At 44.8% G+C, this 22256-nt stretch overlaps 1 protein-coding gene and 1 long non-coding RNA gene across 2 annotated transcripts in view; one reads left to right on the top strand and one right to left on the bottom strand.

Annotated features, from left to right (window-relative positions):
* Positions 1-22256, top strand: part of LOC143923672 (uncharacterized) — an 80496-nt gene that overhangs the window by 14512 nt on the left and 43728 nt on the right. The gene's annotated exons all lie outside the window — the stretch shown is intronic.
* The window catches only part of LOC143923670 (uncharacterized), a 32501-nt gene continuing 26896 nt past the window's right edge, over positions 16652-22256 (bottom strand). Inside the window, exon 5 of the mRNA XM_077447480.1 lies at positions 16652-17481. Within this exon, the coding sequence (XP_077303606.1) occupies positions 17324-17481 (158 nt within the window). The 3' untranslated portion in view covers positions 16652-17323. The remainder of the gene's footprint in view (positions 17482-22256) is intronic.

Here is a 22256-nt window from a genome sequence, read left to right as displayed (position 1 = left end):
CCCTTACTTGTATCCAGTAGCTCCACTGGTGTTCCTCCTTGGTGGTCGGGGGGGAAGGGTAGTGTGTCTGGGATCCTGGTGATGGTTGATCCTAGGGGGGGCACTCTCGGTCCTCTATGTAGCGCTGGTGTTGCTGTTTTTTAGGCTCATGCTGCTCCTTCCTGTGTTTTGTGTCTTTCAGAAAGCCACAAGCAAGTCCCCCCATGGTTCTAAGAAGAAGTGCCCTTCATGTAGAACGTCTATGGGAGACTCTTGGTCTAAAGCTATTTGCAAACAATGTATTGAGGATTTACTTAAGGAACAGGCAGCAGAGCAGGGTGCAGATCTGGTAGCTTCTATGAAGGAACTCTCTGGTACCTTTCAGTCCTTCCAAAACTTTTTTTCCAGTTTTCAGTGGCCCCAGCCTCCGAGCACTCCCACACCAGCGCAGCAGAGTGTACCATCCAGCCCTGTGGATGTTCCTCCTGCAAGGGGAGAGAATCCAGAGGGTCCCAGGGAGGAAGCTGAGGAAGAAATTGACAGTGTCGTTTCAGACTCCCAGGGGGAATCTGATGCCGAGGTGTTGGATGGGGAATCCAACCGAATCTCGCGGTATAAGCTTTCCCTGGAGGATGTGGATGAGCTCTTGGGAGCGATTCATACCACTTTAGGCATTCAAGAAGAAACTAAGACATTGTCGCTCCATGATCAGATGTACAAGGGCATGGGGGAACAAAAGAAGCGGGTGTTCCCAGTGCATAACGTCTTGATCGATACCATCAAGAAGGAATGGCGGGATCCCGAAAGGAAACCTTTCTTTTCTGGGGCATTAAGACGTAGGTTTCCTTTTTCGGAGGAAGAGACTCTCGTCTGGAATAAATCTCCCAGACTAGACGATGCTTTTTCCCAGGTGTCCAGGCATACTGATCTATCCTTTGAGGATATGGGGGTACTGTCTAACCCTATGGATCGAAGGATGGATTACCTTCTTAAGAAGGCCTGGGATTCATCACAGGGAAATCTTAAGCCAGCCATGGCAACCACGGTGGTGGCCCGCAACATGGAGTATTGGCTCACCCAGATTAGTGCACACATTGAAGCAGGGACAGCAAAGGAGACTATTCTATCCTCCTTTCCCATGCTCCTTAAAGGGATAGCCTACATAGCGGACGCTTCAGCAAAATCCGTAAGAATGTCGGCAAGGTCCTTGGCCCTGACCAACTCTGCCAGGAGAGCCTTATGGCTGAAGACCTGGCCTGGAGACAATGCATCCAAACTTAAACTTTGTGGAATCCCCTTTACAGGAGATCTACTGTTTGGACCAGGTCTTGAAGCAGTGCTAGATCGCACAGCAGACAAAAGAAAGGCCTTTCCTGTTAAAAGGAAATTTGGGGAACAAGCCAAAAGAAAGACTCGTCCCCAGAAAAGGGTTGTACCACCCCGTACTGTTCAGCAGAAGAAAAGTTGGGGACTCAAAAGCAAGGGCCCCGGGGGAGCAATTTTTCGCCCTCCTGAACAGCCCAAAAAATCTCAGTGACAGGGTCACGGTGGGAGGAAGATTGGGGGCCTTCCTCCCACAGTGGGAAATGATTTCCTCCAATCAGTTTGTCTTGGGGATCGTCAGAGGAGGTTACCATTTGGAGTTTTCGGAACTCCCTCCTCTGAGGTTCCTTGTCACCGAGCTGCCAAAATGCGCAGAAAAATCATCTGCCCTTCTTTCCTCTCTTCAGGAGTTGGAAGAACAGGACGTGGTAGTACGGGTTCCAGTAGGAGAGACAAGCAGAGGCTTCTACGCTCACGTTTTCGTGATTCGCAAGCCTTCGGGAAAATTCAGGCTCATCCTGAACCTGAAGCCCCTGAATGTCTCAGTTACCTACAGAAGGTTTCGGATGGATTCGGTTTACTCAGTAAAAGCACTCCTTCCTCCGAACTGCTTCATGGCATCAATAGATCTGAAAGATGCATACCTGCATATTCCCATCGCAGAGTCCCACCAGCGTTTTCTCAGGCTGGCAGTGAGAACTCCAATGGAAGTACTACACCTTCAGTTCAGAGCGCTTCCTTTCGGGCTATCCTCTTCCCCCCGAATCTTCACCAAAGTGATGGCAGAAGTTCTGGCATTTCTGCGTCTCAGGGGAATCTCGGTGATCGCATACCTCGACGATCTCCTTCTGTTTGCCCCTTCCCCAGCACAGTTAATTCAGGATTTACAGGTCACAAGAAACCTGTTAGTAAGCCTAGGTTGGCTCCTGAACCTGGAGAAATCCAACTTAATCCCTTCCCAGAGGGTCACTTTCCTAGGGTACGAGTTGGACTCAACAGTACAAAGGGTCTTTCTTCCTTTGGAAAAAATTCAAAAGATAGACAGGGCTCTGTTGTTTCTTCAGGGCAACCACCAGCTCTCCATAAGGAAGATCATGTCAGCGCTAGGGTTGCTGACATCCGCTCTTCCAGCGGTTCAGTGGGCAGGGTTACATTTCCGCCCTCTACAATTATTTGTGCTGAAAATTTGGGATCACAGCCAGGGATCTTTGGATTCTCTGGTTTCGATTCCAGATCAGGTAAAGAGGTCCCTCTGGTGGTGGAGGAAGGGAGCAAATTTGTCCCAAGGTTTAGAGTGGGTCATGCCAACCTCCAGGGTGGTCACGACCGATGCAAGCAGCTCAGGTTGGGGGGCACACCTAGACTCCCGATTAATACAGGGTATTTGGGAAAAGAGGGACTCGAGGAGATCCTCGAATTGGAGGGAGCTGAGGGCAGTAGATCTAGCTCTCAGAACCTTTCAGAAGGAGCTCCGGGGGAATCACGTAAGGGTAAGGTCGGACAACTCCTCCGTAGTAGCTTACATCAACAGACAGGGGGGCACCAGGAGCAAGTCCTTATGGGCCCTAGCGGAAGCCATCCTCAGATGGGCCGAAGCAAATATCCTGTCCCTTTCAGCGATCCACTTGAAGGGAGAACAAAATCAGGTGGCAGATTTTCTCAGCAGGAGAACTCTGAGAGAAGGCAATTGGGTTCTCAAGCAGGAAATATTCGAAATGATCACCCGGAGATGGGGGATTCCTGCAATAGATCTCTTTGCCGCAAGGGAAAACGCGAAGGTAGCAACTTTCTTCTCCATAAACAGGGGGGACGGGGCATTGGCGGTGGACGCACTAGCACAGAGTTGGGGTTTCTCCAGGTGCTATGCCTTCCCCCCTCCCGTGCTCATTCCAGCAGTATTAAGGAAATTTCAAGTGGAGAACACTACCCTCATCCTAATTGCACCTCACTGGCCCAGGAGGCCGTGGTTCTCGATCCTGAAGGGCCTGTCTGTAGAACCCCCCTGGATTCTCCCAGTGCAGGAGGATCTCCTGTCTCAAGGTCCGGTGTTCTGTCCTCAGGTAGGACGATGGAACCTGGCAGCGTGGCTTCTGAGGAAGAATTGCTGAAAGCCAAGGGCTTCTCAGACCGGTTGGTAGCCACTCTTCTAAACTGTAGGAAAAAGGAAACCCAGTCCATTTACTTAAAGGTATGGAAACGGTTTAACAGCTGGTGTTCAGAGGGTTCCTTCAACGTGCACAGCCCTGTAGCCGTTCTAGAGTTTCTACAGGCAGGGGCGGATAAGGGGTTAGCGCTTGGAACACTAAAGGCTCAGGTTTCCGCTTTGAGCGTGTTTTTAGAGAAACATCTAGCGTCAGATCCTTGGGTCATAAGGTTCTTCAGGGCCCTAGGTAGGCAGAGGCCGGCTTCAAGCTCCCCCTTCCCAGTTTGGGATCTTTCTTTAGTTTTACAGGTTCTCACAGGGGAACCTTTTGAGCCGTTAGAATCTTGCTCATTAAAGCTGATCACTCTCAAAACGGTGTTTTTGGTGGCGATCACTACAGCAAGAAGAGTAAGTGAACTCGAAGCCCTTTCTATCAGGGCTCCTTTTTTTCAGGTTTTTCCGGATCGTCTGGTTTTGAAGATAGATCCGGCCTTTTTGCCTAAGGTAGCCTCTAGTTTCCACAGGATGCAGGAGATTGTGCTACCTACATTTTGTTCAAATCCAGTTAGAGAACAGGAACACATGTTTCACAGACTAGACGTTAGAAGATGTGTTCTTTATTATTTAGACTGCACAAGTCAGTTCAGAAAGACTGATTCACTTTTTGTTTTATTTTCAGGGGCCAGGAAGGGTTCCAAAGCCTCTAGACGTACCATAGCTAGATGGTTAAGGTTAGCCATTGGGCAGGCATACGTGGCAGGGGGATTAGATCCTCCAGCTGGGATTAGAGCACACTCGACCAGGGCCGTGGCAACTTCTCAGGCTGAGTGGGCTGGTGCATCTCCGGAACAGATCTGTAGAGCTGCAACGTGGTCCAGTTTTTCTACGTTTGTGAGACACTATAGACTGGATCTTCTGTCAGCCAAAGACCAAGCCTTTGGTCGTAAGGTGCTACAGGCAGTAGTCCCACCCTAAGGTAATATACTCGCTTATCCTCTCTAAGGTGGCTGTCCTGAAAGACGATTGGGGAAAAATGGAATTACGTACCGGTAATGTCCTTTTCCAGGAGTCTTTCAGGACAGCACCGGTTCCCACCCAAATTGTTGCAGATCATCGGGAACTCATTACATGAGACCGTCAGGTAAGACTTAAAAAGTTTATTTGTTTGACGTGTTCTTGTGTCTCCCCAGTTTGGCCGGAGGTACTCTGGAAGAACTGAGGAACGAAGGGAGGAGGAGGCTTAAATTATGAAATTGAAGGCGGTGTTTCCTCAGAGGGGAGGAGCCGGTGTCTCTCTAAGGTGGCTGTCCTGAAAGACTCCTGGAAAAGGACATTACCGGTACGTAATTCCATTTTTCCCGCCCTGGATGTTGGAGGACGCCAATGCCGCGCTAAGCCATGCCCTCCTCCGTCGCCTACGGACCCCTCCTCTCTTTTAAAAAAAAAAGCTTTCCCACGTGAGCACGGGCCTCTGATCCTGTGGGATCATACAGTGAGGGGGAAAATGGCAAAGAGGGAGCCTGGAAGTCGCTTAGTAGGGCGGCGTGCCGTTCGTTTTTTTGGGGGTTTTTTTGGTGCTTCTTCCTCGCGAAGAGGGAGAGAAAACAGCACAGGTGGGGGGAGTCTGGTGGGAGGAAAACCTCCCCCCAGATTTACTGGAGGTCTGCTGCTGGCTGGAGGAAAGGAATCTGCTGTACCAGACACAACGTGAGCTCTCTGAGGAAGCGTGAGAAGGTATGTGCTCTATACAGCCCCCAGTGGCGACACCTAGGCATGACAACATTCACTAAATTAACCACTTGCTGACCGCCGCACGACGATGTACGTCCTATTTTTTGAAGAGGGATATCTCGGTAACGGCAGCAGCTGCTGTACGATAACGGTGGTTTCCGCGGCAGATTCGCAGCGAGATCACCGCTATCAGCGGTGGGAGAGGTGCCACTCCCGCCGCCCTCCCGCACCTTCCACCGCTTACCAGAGCCGTCGGTAGCGGTGGAGGCAATCAGGTCCTTTCATCTGCTGGGCATAGAGACAAGTGAGGCTAAGATGGCCCCCACTCGTCTCTATACCATAGAAGGGCGGAAGCGACGTCAAAACGTCACTTCCGCCCATACCTCTTAAAGGTATATTTTTTTTAAATGTCAGATTTTCTTTTCTTTTTTATTTTTATTTTTTTTTTTTGTTGCATTTTAGCCTAAATATGAGATCTGAGGACTTTTTGACCCCAGATCTCATATTTAAGAGGACCTGTCATGCTTTTTTTTCTATTACAAGGGATGTTTACATTCCTTGTAATAGGGATAAAAGTGATCCATTTTTTTTTTAAAAACAGTGTAAAAATAAATAAAATCAATTAAAATAAATAAGAAAAAAAAAAAAAATTTAAAAACACCCCGTCACGACGAGCTTGCACACAGAAGCGAGCGCATACGTGAGTAGCGCCCGCATATGAAAACGGTGGTCAAACCACACATTTGAGGTATCGCCGCGATCAGTAGAGGGAGAGCAATAATTCTAGCCCTAGACCTCCTCTGTAACGCAAAAAATGCAACCTGTAGAATTTTTTAAATGTCGCTTATGGAGATTTTTGAGGCTAAAAGTTTGACGCCATTCCACGAGAGGGCGCAATTTTGAAGCGTGACATGTTGGGTATCAATTTACTCAGCGTACCTTTATCTTTCACAATATAAAAAAAAAATTGGGCTAATTTTACTGTTGTCTTATTTTTTTATTCAAAAAAGTGAATTTGTTCCAAAAAAAGTGCGATTGGAAGACCGCTGCACAAATACGGTGTGAAAAAAAGTATTTCAATGACCGCCATTTTATTCTCTAGGGTGTTAGAAAAAAAACAATATAAAATGTTTGGGGGTTCTAAGTAATTTTCTAGCAAAAAAAAAATTGTTTTAAACATGTAAACACCAAGTCTGAAAAAGAGGCCTGGTTAACCACTTGCCGACCGCCGCATGACGATGTACGTCGACAGAATGGCACGGGCAGGCATATGGGCGTACCTGTATGTCCCTGCCTTCCCACGGGTGGGGGGCCCGATCGGACCCCCCCCCCCCCGGTGCCAGCGGCGGACGGTTTTCGTTCAGAAGCGATCCGGGATGAGGGAGCGGCCATTCATTCATGGCCACCCCCTCTCGATCGCTCCTGACGAATGGAAGTGAGGCGTGAGGCGTGAATTGCACCAACACGACACTTCACAGTAGAACATGCCAGGCACACTCACACCCCCCCTTCACCCCCCGATCACCCCCCCAATCACCCCTGCCCCCCCCAGTCACAGTGACACCAATTGCATTTTTTTTATTTATTTATTTATTTTTTGCATTGGTGTCATTTGTGACTGTAATAACTGTTAGGGCAGTTAGGGTTAGCCCCCTTTAGCTCTAGGGTACCCCCCTAACCCCCCCAATAAAGGTTTAACCCCGTGATCACCCCCCGTCACCAGTGTCACTAAGGCTGGGTTCACATTGCAGGGGTTTATGAGAACGGATGTGATTCGCACTGCACTGCAGTGCAAATCACATCCGATCTCTGTGCGATTCGAGTTCAGCCATACAGATAGTATGGCTGAATTCGCGCCGCAAATTCGCACGGGACCCTTTTTTTGGTCCGCAGCAGAATCGGATCGCATGGGTGTTCACACCATGCGATCCGAGTTTGCAGATCGCACTGCGATATGCGAACTGATCTGGGGGTGTCAGTAACATTTCACTGACACTCCCAGCAGTTCGCATAGGGCAGTGTGAACTGCCGCCGGGAGGCATGCGATGTGGGAACCCGCCGCGGATTCGTGGCGTTCCCGCATCGCTCCAGTGTGAACCCAGCCTAATAAGCGATCGTTTTTCTGATCACTGTATTAGTGTCACAGGTGACGCTAGTTAGGCAGGTAGGTATTTAGGTTCGCTGCAGCTTTTTATAGCGCCAGGGACCCCCATATACTACCGCATAAAGCCCCCTGATTGCCCCCTAGTTAACCCTTTCACCAGTGATCACCATATAACTGTTACAGGTGACGCTGGTTGGTTAGTTATTTTTTTATAGTTTCAGGGCACCCGCCATTTATTACCTAGTCTCACTAGTGTACCCCTAAATTTAGGGGTGTCTACTTTCCAAAATGGGGTCATTTGGGGGGGGTTTGTGCCATCTTGGCATTTTATGGCCTTCAAAACTGTAACGCCCTTAGAAAGCCTGAAGGCGGTGCTTGGTTTTCGGGGCCCCGTACGCAGCTAGGCTCCCAAAAAGTCCCACATATGTGGTATCCCCGTACTCAGGAGAAGCAGCAGAATTTATTTTGGGGTGTCATTTCACATATGCCCATGGCATGCGTGAGCAATATATCATTTAGTGACAACTTTGTGAAAAAAAAAAAAAAGTTTGTAATATTCCCGCAACTTGTGGCAAAATATAAAATATTCCATGGACTCAACATGCCTCTCAGCAAATAGCTTGGGGTGTCTACTTTCTAAAATGGGGTCATTTGTGGGGGTTTTGTGCCATCTTGGCATTTTATGACCTTCAAAACTGTAATAGGTAGTGAGAAGTGAACTCAAAAATTTACGCCCTTAGAAAGCCAGAAGGCGGTGCTTGGTTTTCGGGGCCCCGTACGCGGCTAGGCTCCCAAAAAGTCCCACATATGTGGTATCTCCGTACTCAGGAGAAGCAGCAGAATTTATTTTGGGGTGTCATTTCACATATGCCCATGGCATGCATGAGCAATATATCATTTAGTGACAACTTTGTGAAAAAAAAAAAAAAAAAGTTTGTAATTTTCCCGCAACTTGTGGCAAAATATAAAATATTCCATGGACTCAACATGCCTCTCAGCAAATAGCTTGGGGTGTCTACTTTCCAAAATGGGGTCATTTGGGGGGGTTTGTGCCATCTTGGCATTTTATGGCCTTCAAAACTGTAACGCCCTTAGAAAGCCTGAAGGCGGTGTTTGGTTTTCGGGGCCCCGTACGCGGCTAGGCTCCCAAAAAGTCCCACATATGTGGTATCCCCGTACTCAGGAGAAGCAGCAGAATTTATTTTGGGGTGTCATTTCACATATACCCATGGCATGCGTGAGCAATATATCATTTAGTGACAACTTTGTGAAAAAAAAAAATAAAAAAAAAAAAGTTTGTAATTTTCCCGCAACTTGTGGCAAAATATAAAATATTCCATGGACTCAACATGCCTCTCAGCAAATAGCTTGGGGTGTCTACTTTCCAAAATGGGGTCATTTGGGGGGGTTTGTGCCATCTTGGCATTTTATGGCCTTCAAAACTGTAACGCCCTTAGAAAGCCTGAAGGCGGTGTTTGGTTTTCGGGGCCCCGTACGCGGCTAGGCTCCCAAAAAGTCCCACATATGTGGTATCCCCGTACTCAGGAGAAGCAGCAGAATTTATTTTGGGGTGTCATTTCACATATACCCATGGCATGCGTGAGCAATATATCATTTAGTGACAACTTTGTGAAAAAATAAAATAAAATAAAAAAGTTTGTAATTTTCCCGCAACTTGTGGCAAAATATAAAATATTCCATGGACTCAACATGCCTCTCAGCAAATAGCTTGGGGTGTCTACTTTCTAAAATGGGGTCATTTGTGGGGGTTTTGTGCCATCTTGGCATTTTATGGCCTTCAAAACTGTAATAGGTAGTGAGGAGTGAAGTCAAATATTTACGCCCTTAGAAAACCTGAAGGCGGTTCTTGGCTTTCAGGGCCCCGTACGCGGCTAGGCTCCCAAAAAATCCCACACATGTGGTATCCCCGTACTCAGGAGAAGCAGCAGAATTTATTTTGGGGTGTCATTTCACATATGCCCATGGCATGTGTGAGCAATATATCATTTAGTGACAACTTTGTGAAAAAAAAAAAAAATAATTAAAGTTTGTAATATTCCCGCAACTTGTGGCAAAATATGAAATATTCCATGGACTCAACATGCCTCTCAGCAAATAGCTTGGGGTGTCTACTTTCTAAAATGGGGTCATTTGTGGGGGTTTTGTGCCATCTTGACATTTTATGGCCTTCAAAACTGTAATAGGTAGTGAGAAGTGAAATCAAAAATTTACGCCCTTAGAAAGCCTGAAGGCGGTGCTTGGTTTTCGGGGCCCCGTATGCGGCTAGGCTCCCAAAAAGTCCCACATATGTGGTATCCCCGTACTCAGGAGAAGCAGCAGAATTTATTTTGGGGTGTCATTTCACATAGGCCCATAGCATGTGTGAGCAATATATCATTTAGTGACAACTTTGTGTAAAAAAAAAAAAAATTTTTTTTTTGTCATTATTCAATCGCTTGAGGCAAAAAAATAAAATATTCAATGGGCTCAACATGCCACTTATCAATTTCCTTAGGGGGTCTACTTTCCAAAATGGGGTCATTTGGGGGGTTTTGTACTGCCCTGCCATTTTAGCACCTCAAGAAATGAGATAGGCAGTCGTAAACTAAAAGCTGCGTAAATTCCAGAAAACGTACCTTAGTTTGTAGATGTGACAACTTTTGCGCAAACCAATAAATATACAGTTATTGACTTTTTTTTTACCAAAGACATGTGGCTGAATACATTTTGGCCTAAATGTATGACTAAAATTGAGTTTATTGGATTTTTCTAATAACAAAAAGTAGAAAATATAATTTTTTTTCAAAATTTGCGGTCTTTTTACGTTTATATCGCAAAAAATAAAAATCGCAGAGGCAATCAAATACCATCAAAAGAAAGCTCTATTTGTGGGAAGAAAAGGACGCAAATTTTGTTTGGGTACAACATTGCATGACCGCGCAATTACCAGTTAAAGCAGCGCAGTGCCAAATTGTAAAAAGACCTCTGGTCATTTACCAGCAAAATGGTCCGGTCTGAAAGTGGTTAAAAGAAAAAACGCATGGGGTTCCCCCCAAAATCCATACCAGACCCTTATCTGGGCATGAAGCCTAGCAGGTCAGGAAGGGGGGGGGGACGAGTGAGCAGCCCCCACATCCTATACCATACCAGGCCACATGCCCTCCACTTGGGGGGGTGGTGCTTTGGGAGGGGGGCCCCCAAAGCACCTTGTCCCCATGTTGATGGGGACAAGGGTCTCTTAACTACAACCCCTGACCCCGTCCCCCCATGTAAATGAGTATGGGGTACATAGTACCCCTTCCCGTTCACCAAAAAAGTGTCAAAAAGTTAAAACAAAACACAGACAGTTTTTGACAACTCCTTTATTTATTTCTTATTTTAAATAAAACGTCAATCATGCCGCCCGCCAACCCCAAAAAAAAATAAACTCTCCATTTTCATTGGCGGACAACCACCGAATGCCTCCTCCTCCATTTGACAGTTCTCATATATGTAAGGGCAGGGCCACCTGGCGATGTCACCTGATGGCACCCCCCCCTTGTTACATCTGGTGCATGCTGGGTTGGTAAAGTCACAAGGGGGTGGGTACATTTTTTTTTTTAATTCATCTGTCAGCGGGGACGCCCACTGACAGCTGATGACTCATCAGTTGTTAAGGACTCCATGACCCGCTCCTTAACAACCAGATTTTGCTGCACCCTGATTGGGCAAAGCTTTGCCCAGTCAGTGCTCAGAATGCACTGTGTAGCGCGCAGTGCATTGCAGGGCATTCGGTGTCTAACACCCTTGCGAATTCAGGTGTTCCCCAAACGAGGCCGAACAGCCAATGTTCGGCCCGAACTCTCTGGCCAAACCGTTCCCCAAACACTATTGGTGTCATTGGGAGGAATAGTGCCCCATTGCTGATGTCGGTGTGAGGAATGGTGCTCAGAGGGCCAGATAAAGGCAAGCGAAGGGCTGCATTCGGCCCACAGGCCACAGTTTGGAGACCACTGATCTAGACTCCAAAAGTGTCCAGTTTAGATTCATAGCACTCTACGAAATGATTTGCTTGGTTCGTTTTCTTGTGAGTCCTAATAGTAGAGATGTGATCGCATATTGGGTCACATAATCTTCTTGTTCCAACATACTGTTTTTTTATACATTGTACACAGGCCCGGATTGGCCATAGGGCAAACCGGGCAATTGCCCGGTGGGCCACGGCCGCCGGGGCCGCTATGCTGCAAGTGCAATATGGGACAAGGCTCTTTGAGCCCGCGCCGCTCATGCAGCCTCTCCGCGGCCGCCGAGCTGCCAGCTAAACTCAGCCCATCGGCGTCGGGAGAATGTAAACATAGAGGGGGCGGAGCTAGATGTGAGCCAGCCTGAGAGGGGGCGTGACTGTGAAGGGGGAGGAGCCAGAGCACACACTGCTGCTGAGTCCTGGCAGAACACCGGATAACAGTAAACGTGAGTTCCGCCTGTGCTCTGCGCTCACCCCCTTATGGAGAGAATGATTGTTCTATATGCAGCCACCCCCACCCCTCCTCATATCCTGCTTATTACTGCTGCTCCCGGGCTCTCTACACTACCCATACTCTTTGCCTTCTCATGTTCTCTGCCACCCCCCAGTGTACTCCACCTCCCCCATGCCCTCTGCCACCCCCAGTGCGCTCCACCTCCCCCATGCTCTCTGCCACCCCTCAGTGCAATCCACCTCACCCATGCACTCTGCCACCCCCCCCAGTGTGCTCCACCTCCCCATGCTCTCTGCCACCCCCCCCCAGTGCAATCCACCTCACCCATGCCCTCTGCCACCTCCCCGTGCAATTCACCTCACCCATGCCCTCTGCCACCCCCCCAGTGTGCTCCACCTCCCCATGCCCTCTGCCACCCCTCACCCAGTGTACTCCACCCCCCCATGCTCTCTGCCACCCCCCATGCAATCCCCCTCAACCATGCCCTCTGCCACCCCCCAGTGCGATCCACCTCTCCCATGCCCTCTGCCACCCCCCCATGCTTTCCACCGCCCCCTCCCTGTGTTCTCCACCACCCTCCCAATGCTCTCCGCCGCCCTCCCTGTGCTCGCCACCTCCCCCCATGCTCTACATCACCCTTCCTGTGCCCTCCACCTCCCCCTATGCTCTTTGCTGCCTCCCTGCGCTCTCCATCTCCCCTGATGCTCTCCACCAGCCCCACTGTGCTCTCCACCTCCCCCCATGCTCTCTGCTACCCTCCCTGCACTCTCCACCTCCCCCCATTCTCTCCACCGCCCTCCCTGTGCTCTCCACGACCCTTGCTGTGCTCTCCACCTCCCCCCCATGCTCTCTGCTGCCCCCTGCCCTCTCCACCTCCCCCCATGCTCTCCGCTGCCCCTTGTGCTCTTCTATTCCTCCCTGTGCTCTTGCCCCACCCCATGTTCTTAAGGTTCTTCCCTGTGCTCTCCATCCCCCCATGCTCTTTCCTGGTCCCACCTCACCTCCCCCCTCCCCTCTCTCAGGGTATTTGTCAGGGTGGAGAGTGGGGAAGGGGCCGGTTAACATGTCATGGGCTGCTCAATCCAAAATGCCCGGGCCTATTTTTTGTCCCAGTCTGATTGTACAAGATAGAATTTACCTGGCATCTGCTCTAGCAGTTCACCAATTCTCTCATTTCAAATCCACATTTGTAGAAACCTACTCTACCTAACCAGGTACTCCTTTGTTGTCATTTATTCAAACGAAAATGACTTGGGGATAGAATATCACCTACTGAAGGTGCTCATTAGCTACAAATTGCACTTCCTGGGATGAGATCTCCCTCAAACCTGCAACACTTGTTCCTCTCTAGCATAGGAGAGCATTTCTAGAAGTTGGGTATCGGTATTATTGTGTTTGGATCCTACGATCACTCACTGAATCCATCAGAGAAATATCCAGGTACCTGTAGTCAATACTCGTAATTTGTTCAGTTCCAGTGAACCTCAAATTACAAGAGTTGTCATTTAAATATCCCAAAAACTCATTGATTGAAAGACCTCTGTCTACAATAAAGATTATATTGTCAGAGTATTGGAAGAAGCACCCAATGCCATCTGTAGAGATGTGCTGCTTCTCCCACCAACCCATAAACAGGTTGGCCTATGTGGGCGCCAACTTTTGCACCCATGGAAGTACCACATCTCTGAAGATAAAACATCATAACATAAGTAATTGTGAGTCCATTTTTTTCTTTATTCAAACGAAAATGACTTTGGGATAGAATATCACCTACGGAAGGTGCTCATTAGCTACAAAATGCACTTCCTGGGATGGGACCTCCCTCAAAACTGCATCACTTGTACCTCGCTATCATACCCAGCTAAAGTAGAGCAATTCCACCTAACCCTATTAAAATGGCCATTTGGTATGGCCTTTCTAACATGTAAGGCACACAGGAGAGCATTTCTAGAAGTTGGGTTTCGGTATTATTGTGTTTGGATCCTACGATCACTCACTGAACCCATCAGAGAAATATCCAGGTACCTGTAGTCAATACTCATAATTTGTTCAGTTCCAGTGAACCTCAAATTACAAGAGTTGTCATTTAAATATCTCAAAAACTCATTGATTGAAAGACCTCGGTCTACAATAAAGATTATATTGTCAGTGTATTGGAAGCACCCAATCCCATCTGCAGAGATGTGGTGCTTCTCCCACCAACCCATAAACAGGTTGGCCTATGTGGGCATCAACTTTGCACCCATGGAAGTACCACATCTCTGAAGATAAAACATCATCATAACATAAGTAATTGTGAGTCCATTTTTTTTCCTTCTGATTCTCCCAGAGCTTGAAAATTTAGGTGTGCCTAGAGGCAACTCGATTTCTCAGTACTCAGTACTAACATTGAGCGCCCCTAAAGCTGCTTTATCCCAGGAATGATGACCAACAACCTTTGGACTGTCATTTCTTCATAACCCATCCAACTGCTGAAAATTCCCCTTATCAATTATTAAAAAAAAAAAAAAAATCGAATTAATCAATTATTCAAATAGAATCAATACTCAATAAAAATAAACACTTTTATCACAAAGGCACAATTTTATTGTAGTCATTATTTTTACAATTTTTTTGTTAATTACTTATTTACTTGTCACTCTTCACCATTAACTACTGAATATCCAATGCATAAGACAATTTATAATATTTAAATAAATGCACACAAACCCTTTTGTTTTTATATTTGCACGCTTTACTTAATTTTTTTTCTATATTTTTCTATATTTTTACCATTCAACAAAATTTTTGTTACTATAAAACATAAAAACTTGACTTATAAAAAAAAAAAAAGGGAAAGAAAAACACAGCCACCTAGAGTTGATTATAGTTTTTGGCCTCATGCATACTGACCTTTTTACAGCTGCTGTTTTTGGCCTTTTCTGCAGTCAGTAAACACCCCTCCATGTTTCCTATGTGTCCATGCTCACACAGACTGTTATCAGCATTTTTTGACAGGGGTGTTTTCTGGCTGGAACCCCCCCCCCCCCAACCCCAAGTACTAGTAAGATTGAAGAGGAGTTTTCAGCTGTAAAAACGCTCTAACATTGAAAAATGCTGAAAAAACGCTGGCTATTCTGCATTTATGAGTGTTTTGTGAGCCATAAGTTTTTGTGGGAATATAGTTTTGCTAAAAAGCGCTGAAAACGCAAAGGCTACTACAAAAACGCTGCAAAACTCATTATGCAGCTACAACTTTCTAGCGCTAACGCTGCTGGTGTTTTCATAACGACCAGCATGCATGAGGCCTATTAAGCAGCGTCAAATGGAAAGAATGATAGCACTAAAGATTGACATCTGGGGAAAATGAATCAAGAATCATAATGTAATATTTAAAAAGGTGAAGACCTGTGTGGAGGACTGGTAAAGACAGGTGGTTGAGCTGCATTTTTATCACCCTCTTCACCCAAGCTGCAAAGGCAGCCGTATGAGGGTGTAGACATGTCGCGGCCATGATGCGGCAAAAATGATCCCCCTTGTCAAGAGAATGTGGATACACCAATGATTGGTATGTGATTTTCTTTTTTTTTTGCTAATTTTTGAATACAATAAAAAAACAAATTGCCATAAATTAAAAAAAAAAAAAAATTATTTTATGTTCTTTATTGTATTCAAAAATTAGCAAACAATGTAAGAATTTAGTTTTTTTAAATTTTGTGGCATTTTTTTTTACAGTTTGTGGCATATTGTGGCATACTTTTAAGATACTTTTACTTTTAAGACTAGCAAGGATTTGCATGATTGGTAGGTGATTTTTTGTGATTTTTTTTTCTTTTTATTGCTAATTGTGACAGATCCCCACTGTGTGCAAAATACAATAAAGAAAAATGTAATTCTAAAATCAAAAACAGTCAGTATGCAAGAACAGACCTGCCATGTAGCTGTAGCAATGGTTTTTGTTTTAGAATTTGTGGCATTTTCTAGAATAATTTTAATTTTACTAGCAAGGATTTGCATGACTGGCAAGTGGATTTGGTGATTTTTTTTTTTTGTTTTGTTGATTTTTTTTTTTATAATTGTGACAGACCCCAGTCACTGTAACGAAGAATAATTCAATTCTGAAATCAAAAACTTTCACTCATCTGGTATGCAAAAATTGAGCTGCCATGTAGCTGTGGCAAGACTTATTTCTTTAGTGTTTGTGGCATATCATGGTGTACTTTTAAGACCAGCAAGGATTTACATGACTGGTAGGTGATTTTCCTTTGGGTGATTTTTTTTTGGGTGATTTTTTTTTGGGTGATTTTTTTTTTTCTTCTTTTTATTGCTAATTGTGAAAGACCCCCAATGAATGCAAAGCTTAAAGCAAAAAAAAAAACTTTTCTTTTACTAAATTCTAAGTTTAAAAATCAGAATTCTGAGATTAAAAGTCAGAATTATGAGTTTCAAAGTCAGAATTCTGAGATTAAAAGTAATGATTCTGAGTTTCAAAGTCAGAATTCTGAAATTAAGTCAGAATTCTGAGTTTCAAAGTCAGAATTCTGAAATTAAAAGTTTGAATTTTGAGTTTCAAAGTCAGAATTCTGAGGCTCTTCTATAGCCTTATAGCTGTAGCAGTTTTTTTTGAGAATTTGTGGCATTTTTTAAAATATTTTTGAGACCAGCAAGGATTTGCGAGATTGGTAAGTGTTTTGTTTTTATTTTGTTTTGGTGTTTTTTATTTTATTTATTTTTTATATATAATTGTGACAGACGCCAGTCTGTCACAACATACATTCAATATGCAAGATCTGACCTACTATGTATCTTTAGCTTGTTATTTTAGAATTTTTAGCATTTTGTTAGATACCTGTAATTATATATTACAATATACAATATATATAATTATATATAGCGGTTATATATTACGCAGTGCTTTTTACAGTATATATATTTTGTACATTCACATCAGTCCCTGTCCTCAAGCTTACAATCTAAGGTCCCTAACTCACATTCATACATACACATACTGGGGCAATTTACAATTTTTTCAAGGGGAACGCAGTTGCGGCACCTCCAGCATTAAATGTATGCAATGACAAGGGGTGCTGGGGTGTGCTGGAGAGTCTATTGATGGTGGCCTACTGGGGGATTTATTGTTGCTGGGAACATCTATTGTTGAGGAAGCTGTCTATTGTTGTTAAGGAGGTCTTATGTTGCTGGGGGGCTAATTGATGCCCAGAGGGATCTACTGTTGAAGGAGGTATCTATTGCTCCTGGCTTCTAGGAGAGCTATTGTTGCTGGTGGGAAGCTATTGTTTCTGGGGTGAATCTATTGTTGTTGTGGGGGCATTTTGTTGCAGGGGGGGCAATTGTTGCTGGAAGAGATGAAAACTCCAAGCAGGTAGTTCCATGGTTGGGATTTGAACTAACGACCATTAAGCTGCTAGGCAGCAATGCTAACCACTTAGCCACTTTCTGTCAAAAAACAGCCAACTGTGAGGTCTGACGTGACTTTATTTATAAACAAAGCCACGTCTATGTTTACGTAAAAGTAAACTCCTATATTGCAATTCTGCTCTAATTCCAAAACAACAGCAGCTGTATAGCATTGTGGGTAAAATAAAATTAAAGTGCAATAAAAAAGTAGATGAAAAAGACCAGGCAGTTTGCAAAGACTACCACTCCGACAACCATTCCAACTTTTTCTTTCCTGTATTTATCAGTGCTGCCGATTGTTGGTGCTGATTTTGGAGAGTCTGGCTTTGTCAAAGGGTCCAATTCTTCTGTACAAAGAAATAATAAGCAATTAGTTGTGTATGGACTGGTCTCTGGAATTCAGGATAGAAGGGGGGGGGGGGGGGTGTATAGGCTAGAGGTCTTTCATGTAGGAGTGGACTGTGATGGAAACTTTCATGTAGGGGGGGACTGTGATGGAGACTTTCATGTAGGAGTGGACTGTGATGGAGGCTTTCGTGTAGGAGTGGACTGTGATGGAGGCTTTCATGTAGGAGTGGACTGTAATGGAGACTGTCATGTAGGGGTGGACTGTGATGGAAACTTTCATGTAGGGGTGGACTGTAATGGAGGCTTTCATATAGGAGTGGACTGTGATAGAGACTTTCATGTAGGGGTGGACTGTAATGGAGACTTTCATATAGGGGTGGATTGTGATGGATACTTTCATGTAGGGGTGGACTGTAATGGAGACTTTCATGTAAGTGTGGACTGTAATGGAGACTTTCATGTAGGAGTGGACTGTAATGGAGACTGTCATGTAGGGGTGGACTGTAATGGAGACTGTCATGTAGGGGTGGACTGTAATGGAGACTGTCATGTAGGGGTGGACTGTAATGGAGACTGTCATGTAGGGGTGGACTGTAATGGAGACTGTCATGTAGGGGTGGACTGTAATGGAGACTGTCATGTAGGGGTGGACTGTAATGGAGACTTTCATGTAGGGGTGGACTGTGATGGAGAATTTTATGTAGGCATGGACTGTGACAACGCTGTATCTTGGCCTATGCCAGGGGTCTTCAAACTGTGGCCCTCCAGTTGTTCAGGAACTACAAATCCCATCATGCCTAGTCATGTCTGTGAATGTCAGAGTTTTACAATGCCTTATGGGATCTGTAGTTCCGCAACAGCTGGAGGGCCATAGTTTGAGGATCCCTGGCCTAGGCCAACAAGGCCCAGGGCTAGGGTGGCACTTTGGAGAGGGGCAGCAAGAAAGCCACTCCCCACACATAAAAAAACAGCCTCCTGTGTGTGTGCATATTGTGTGTGTATAAAAGGTCAATGAGTTTCTGGACTCCTGACATACCCTTGCATCTTTCATCCAGTGCTGCACTGACATTTCTGGATTCTGATTCATGGGGAAAGAAATAGAATTGTCAAAGGATCTGCCAGAAAAGGTAGTTGAACTGTACAAAACAGGAAAGGGATCTAAAAAGATATCCAAGGAATTGAGAATGCCAATCAGCAGTGTTCAAACTCTAATCAAGAAGTGGAAAATGAGGGGTTCTGTTGAAACCAAACCATGGTCAGGTAGACCAACTAAAATATCAGCCACAACTACCAGGAAAATTGTTTGGGATGCAAAGAAAAACCCACAAATAACTTCAGGTACATAAATATATAAATACAGGACTCTCTGAAAACATGTGGAGTGGCTATTTTAAGATGCAAAATAAGGAGGCACTTGAAGAAAGATGGGCTGCATGATCAAGTCGCCAGAAGAAAGCCATTACTATGCAAATGCCACAAAGTATCCCGCTTACAATACGCCAAACAGCACAAAACCTCAAACCTTCTGGCACAAAGTCATTTGGAGTGATGAGACCAAAATATAGCTTTTTGGCCACAGTCATAAACACTACATTTGGAGAGGAGTCAACAAGACCTATGATGAAAGGTTCACCATTCCTACTGTGAAACACGGAGGTGGATCGCTGATGTTTTGGAGATGTGTAAGCTACAAAGACACAGGACATTTGGTCAAAATTGATGGCAAGATGAATGCAGTATGTTATCAAAAAATACTGGAGGAACATTTGCATTCATCAGCCAGGAAGCTGCGCATGGGACGTACTTGGACATTCCAACATGACAATGATCCAAAACACAAGGCCAAGTCAACCTGTCATTGGCTACAGCAGAATAAAGTGAAGGTTCTGGAGTGGCCATCTCAGTCTCCTGACCTCAATATCATTGAGCCACTCTGGGGAGATCTTATACGTGCCGTTCATGCAAAACAGCCCAAGAATTTACAGGAACTGGAGGCTTTTTGCCAGGAGGAATGGGCAGCTTTACCATCTGAGAAATAAAGAGCCTCATCCACAAATACCACAAAAGACTTCAAGCTGTCATTGATGTTAAAGGGGGCAATACATGGTATTAAGAACTGGGGTGTGTAAACTTTTAATCAGGGTCATTTGGGTAGTTTCTGTTGCTATTGTGATTTAAAAAGAGTAAACACAGTAGACTGATAATAAATGGCTTCAGCCAAACACTACTAATCACAACCATGAGAGAAAGAAAACTTTTTGTGTTATCCATTCTTATTCTCTGAAAAATGACCAAGAAATCATGAATTCTGCCAGGGTATGTAAACTTATGAGCACAACTGTATAAGGGGAAAAACATTTTTGAAAAAAAAAAAACTGGTGTTTTGATTGTATTTTTCAAAGCCCTAAAATGGCAGGTCTATATGCCTTGTACTCAGTGTACCCCCTTGCTACTCAGCATCCCCCCATTTAGTTGGTGGTGAGCGGGAGCAGCATTACTTACATTAAGAATTGCCAGAAGAGGAAGGAGGGGGGCTTCCAAATATAGGTGTTTGATCACAAATGTAATGTGATTGGCCGTCACAGAGATGATAAGGCACAAACATACTTTGCCCCGTGTGTGCTTTCTGCAGTGCCGTTTATGAAAGAAAAGAAAGCCACCTCTCCGGCATTTTTACTATATGGTGGTGTTGATGTGGTTAAAGTGGAACCTCTGACATTTTTTATATTCATTGTGAATGTAGTTAACCACTTTCAGACCGGACCATTTTGCTGGTAAATGACCAGAGGTCTTTTTACACTTTGGCACTGCGCTGCTTTAACTGGTAATTGCGCGGTCATGCAATGTTGCACCCAAACAAAATTTGCGTCCTTTTCTTCCCACAAATAGAGCTTTCTTTTGATGGTATTTGATTGCCTCTGCGATTTTTATTTTTTGCGATATAAACGTAAAAAGACCTCAAATTTTGAAAAAAAATGATATTTTCTACTTTTTGTTATTAGAAAAATCCAATAAACTCAATTTTAGTCATACATTTAGGCCAAAATGTATTCAGCCACATGTCTTTGGTAAAAAAAAAGTCAATAATTGTATATTTATTGGTTTGCGCAAAAGTTGTCACATCTACAAACTAAGGTACGTTTTCTGGAATTTACGCAGCTTTTAGTTTACGACTGCCTATCTCATTTCTTGAGGTGCTAAAATGGCAGGGCAGTACAAAACCCCCCCAAATGACCCCATTTTGGAAAGTAGACCCCCTAAGGAAATTGATAAGAGGCATGTTGAGCCCATTGAATATTTTATTTTTTTGCCTCAAGCGATTGAATAATGACAAAAAAAAATTTTTTTTTTTTTTTTTACACAAAGTTGTCACTAAATGATATATTGCTCACACATGCTATGGGCGTATGTGAAATGACACCCCAAAATAAATTCTGCTGCTTCTCCTGAGTACGGGAATACCACATATGTGGGACTTTTTGGGAGCCTAGCCGCGTACGGGGCCCCGAAAACCAAGCACCGCCTTCAGGCTTTCTAAGGGCGTAAATTTTTGAGTTCACTTCTCACTACCTATTACAGTTTTGAAGGCCATAAAATGCCAAGATGGCACAAAACCCCCACAAATTACCCCATTTTAGAAAGTAGACACCCCAAGCTATTTGCTGAGAGGCATGTTGAGTTCATGGAATATTTTATATTTTGCCACAAGTTGCGGGAAAATTACAAACTTTTTTTTTTTTTTTTTTTTTTTCACAAAGTTGTCACTAAATGATATATTGCTCACACATGCCATGGGCATATGTGAAATGACACCCCAAAATAAATTCTGCCACTTCTCCTGAGTACGGGGATACCACATATGTGGGACTTTTTGGGAGCCTAGCCGCGTACGGGGCCCCGAAAACCAAGCACCGCCTTCAGGCTTTCTAAGGGCGTAAATTTTTGAGTTCACTTCTCACTACCTATTACAGTTTTGAAGGCCATAAAATGCCAAAATGGCACAAAACACCCACAAATGACCCCATTTTAGAAAGTAGACACCCCAAGCTATTTGCTGAGAGGCATGTTGAGTCCATGGAATATTTTATATTTTGCCACAAGTTGCGGGAAAATTACAAACTTTTTTTTTTTTTTTTTTTTTTTCACAAAGTTGTCACTAAATGATATATTGCTCACGCATGCCATGGGCATATGTGAAATGACACCCCAAAATAAATTCTGCTGCTTCTCCTGAGTACGGGGATACCACATATGTGGGACTTTTTGGGAGCCTAGCCGCGTACGGGGCCCCGAAAACCAAGCACCGCCTTCAGGCTTTCTAAGGGCGTTACAGTTTTGAAGGCCATAAAATGCCAAGATGGCACAAACCCCCCCAAATGACCCCATTTTGGAAAGTAGACACCCCTAAATTTAGGGGTACACTAGTGAGACTAGGTAATAAATGGCGGGTGCCCTGAAACTATAAAAAAATAACTAACCAACCAGCGTCACCTGTAACAGTTATATGGTGATCACTGGTGAAAGGGTTAACTAGGGGGCAATCAGGGGGCTTTATGCGGTAGTATATGGGGGTCCCTGGCGCTATAAAAAGCTGCGGCGAACCTAAATACCTACCTGCCTAACTAGCGTCACCTGTGACACTAATACAGCGATCAGAAAAACGATCGCTTATTAGGCTGGGTTCACACTGGAGCGATGCGGGAACGCCACAAATGCGCGGCGGGTTCCCGCATCGCATGCCTCCCGGCGGCAGTTCACACTGCCCTATGCGAAC

The sequence above is a fragment of the Lithobates pipiens genome, unplaced genomic scaffold, assembly GCF_037356315.1.
Source record: "Lithobates pipiens isolate NorthernLeopardFrog02 unplaced genomic scaffold, aLitPip1_a1.2 Scaffold_22, whole genome shotgun sequence".
Taxonomy (NCBI): domain Eukaryota; kingdom Metazoa; phylum Chordata; class Amphibia; order Anura; family Ranidae; genus Lithobates; species Lithobates pipiens.
This window is presented reverse-complemented; position numbering and strand designations above follow the sequence as displayed.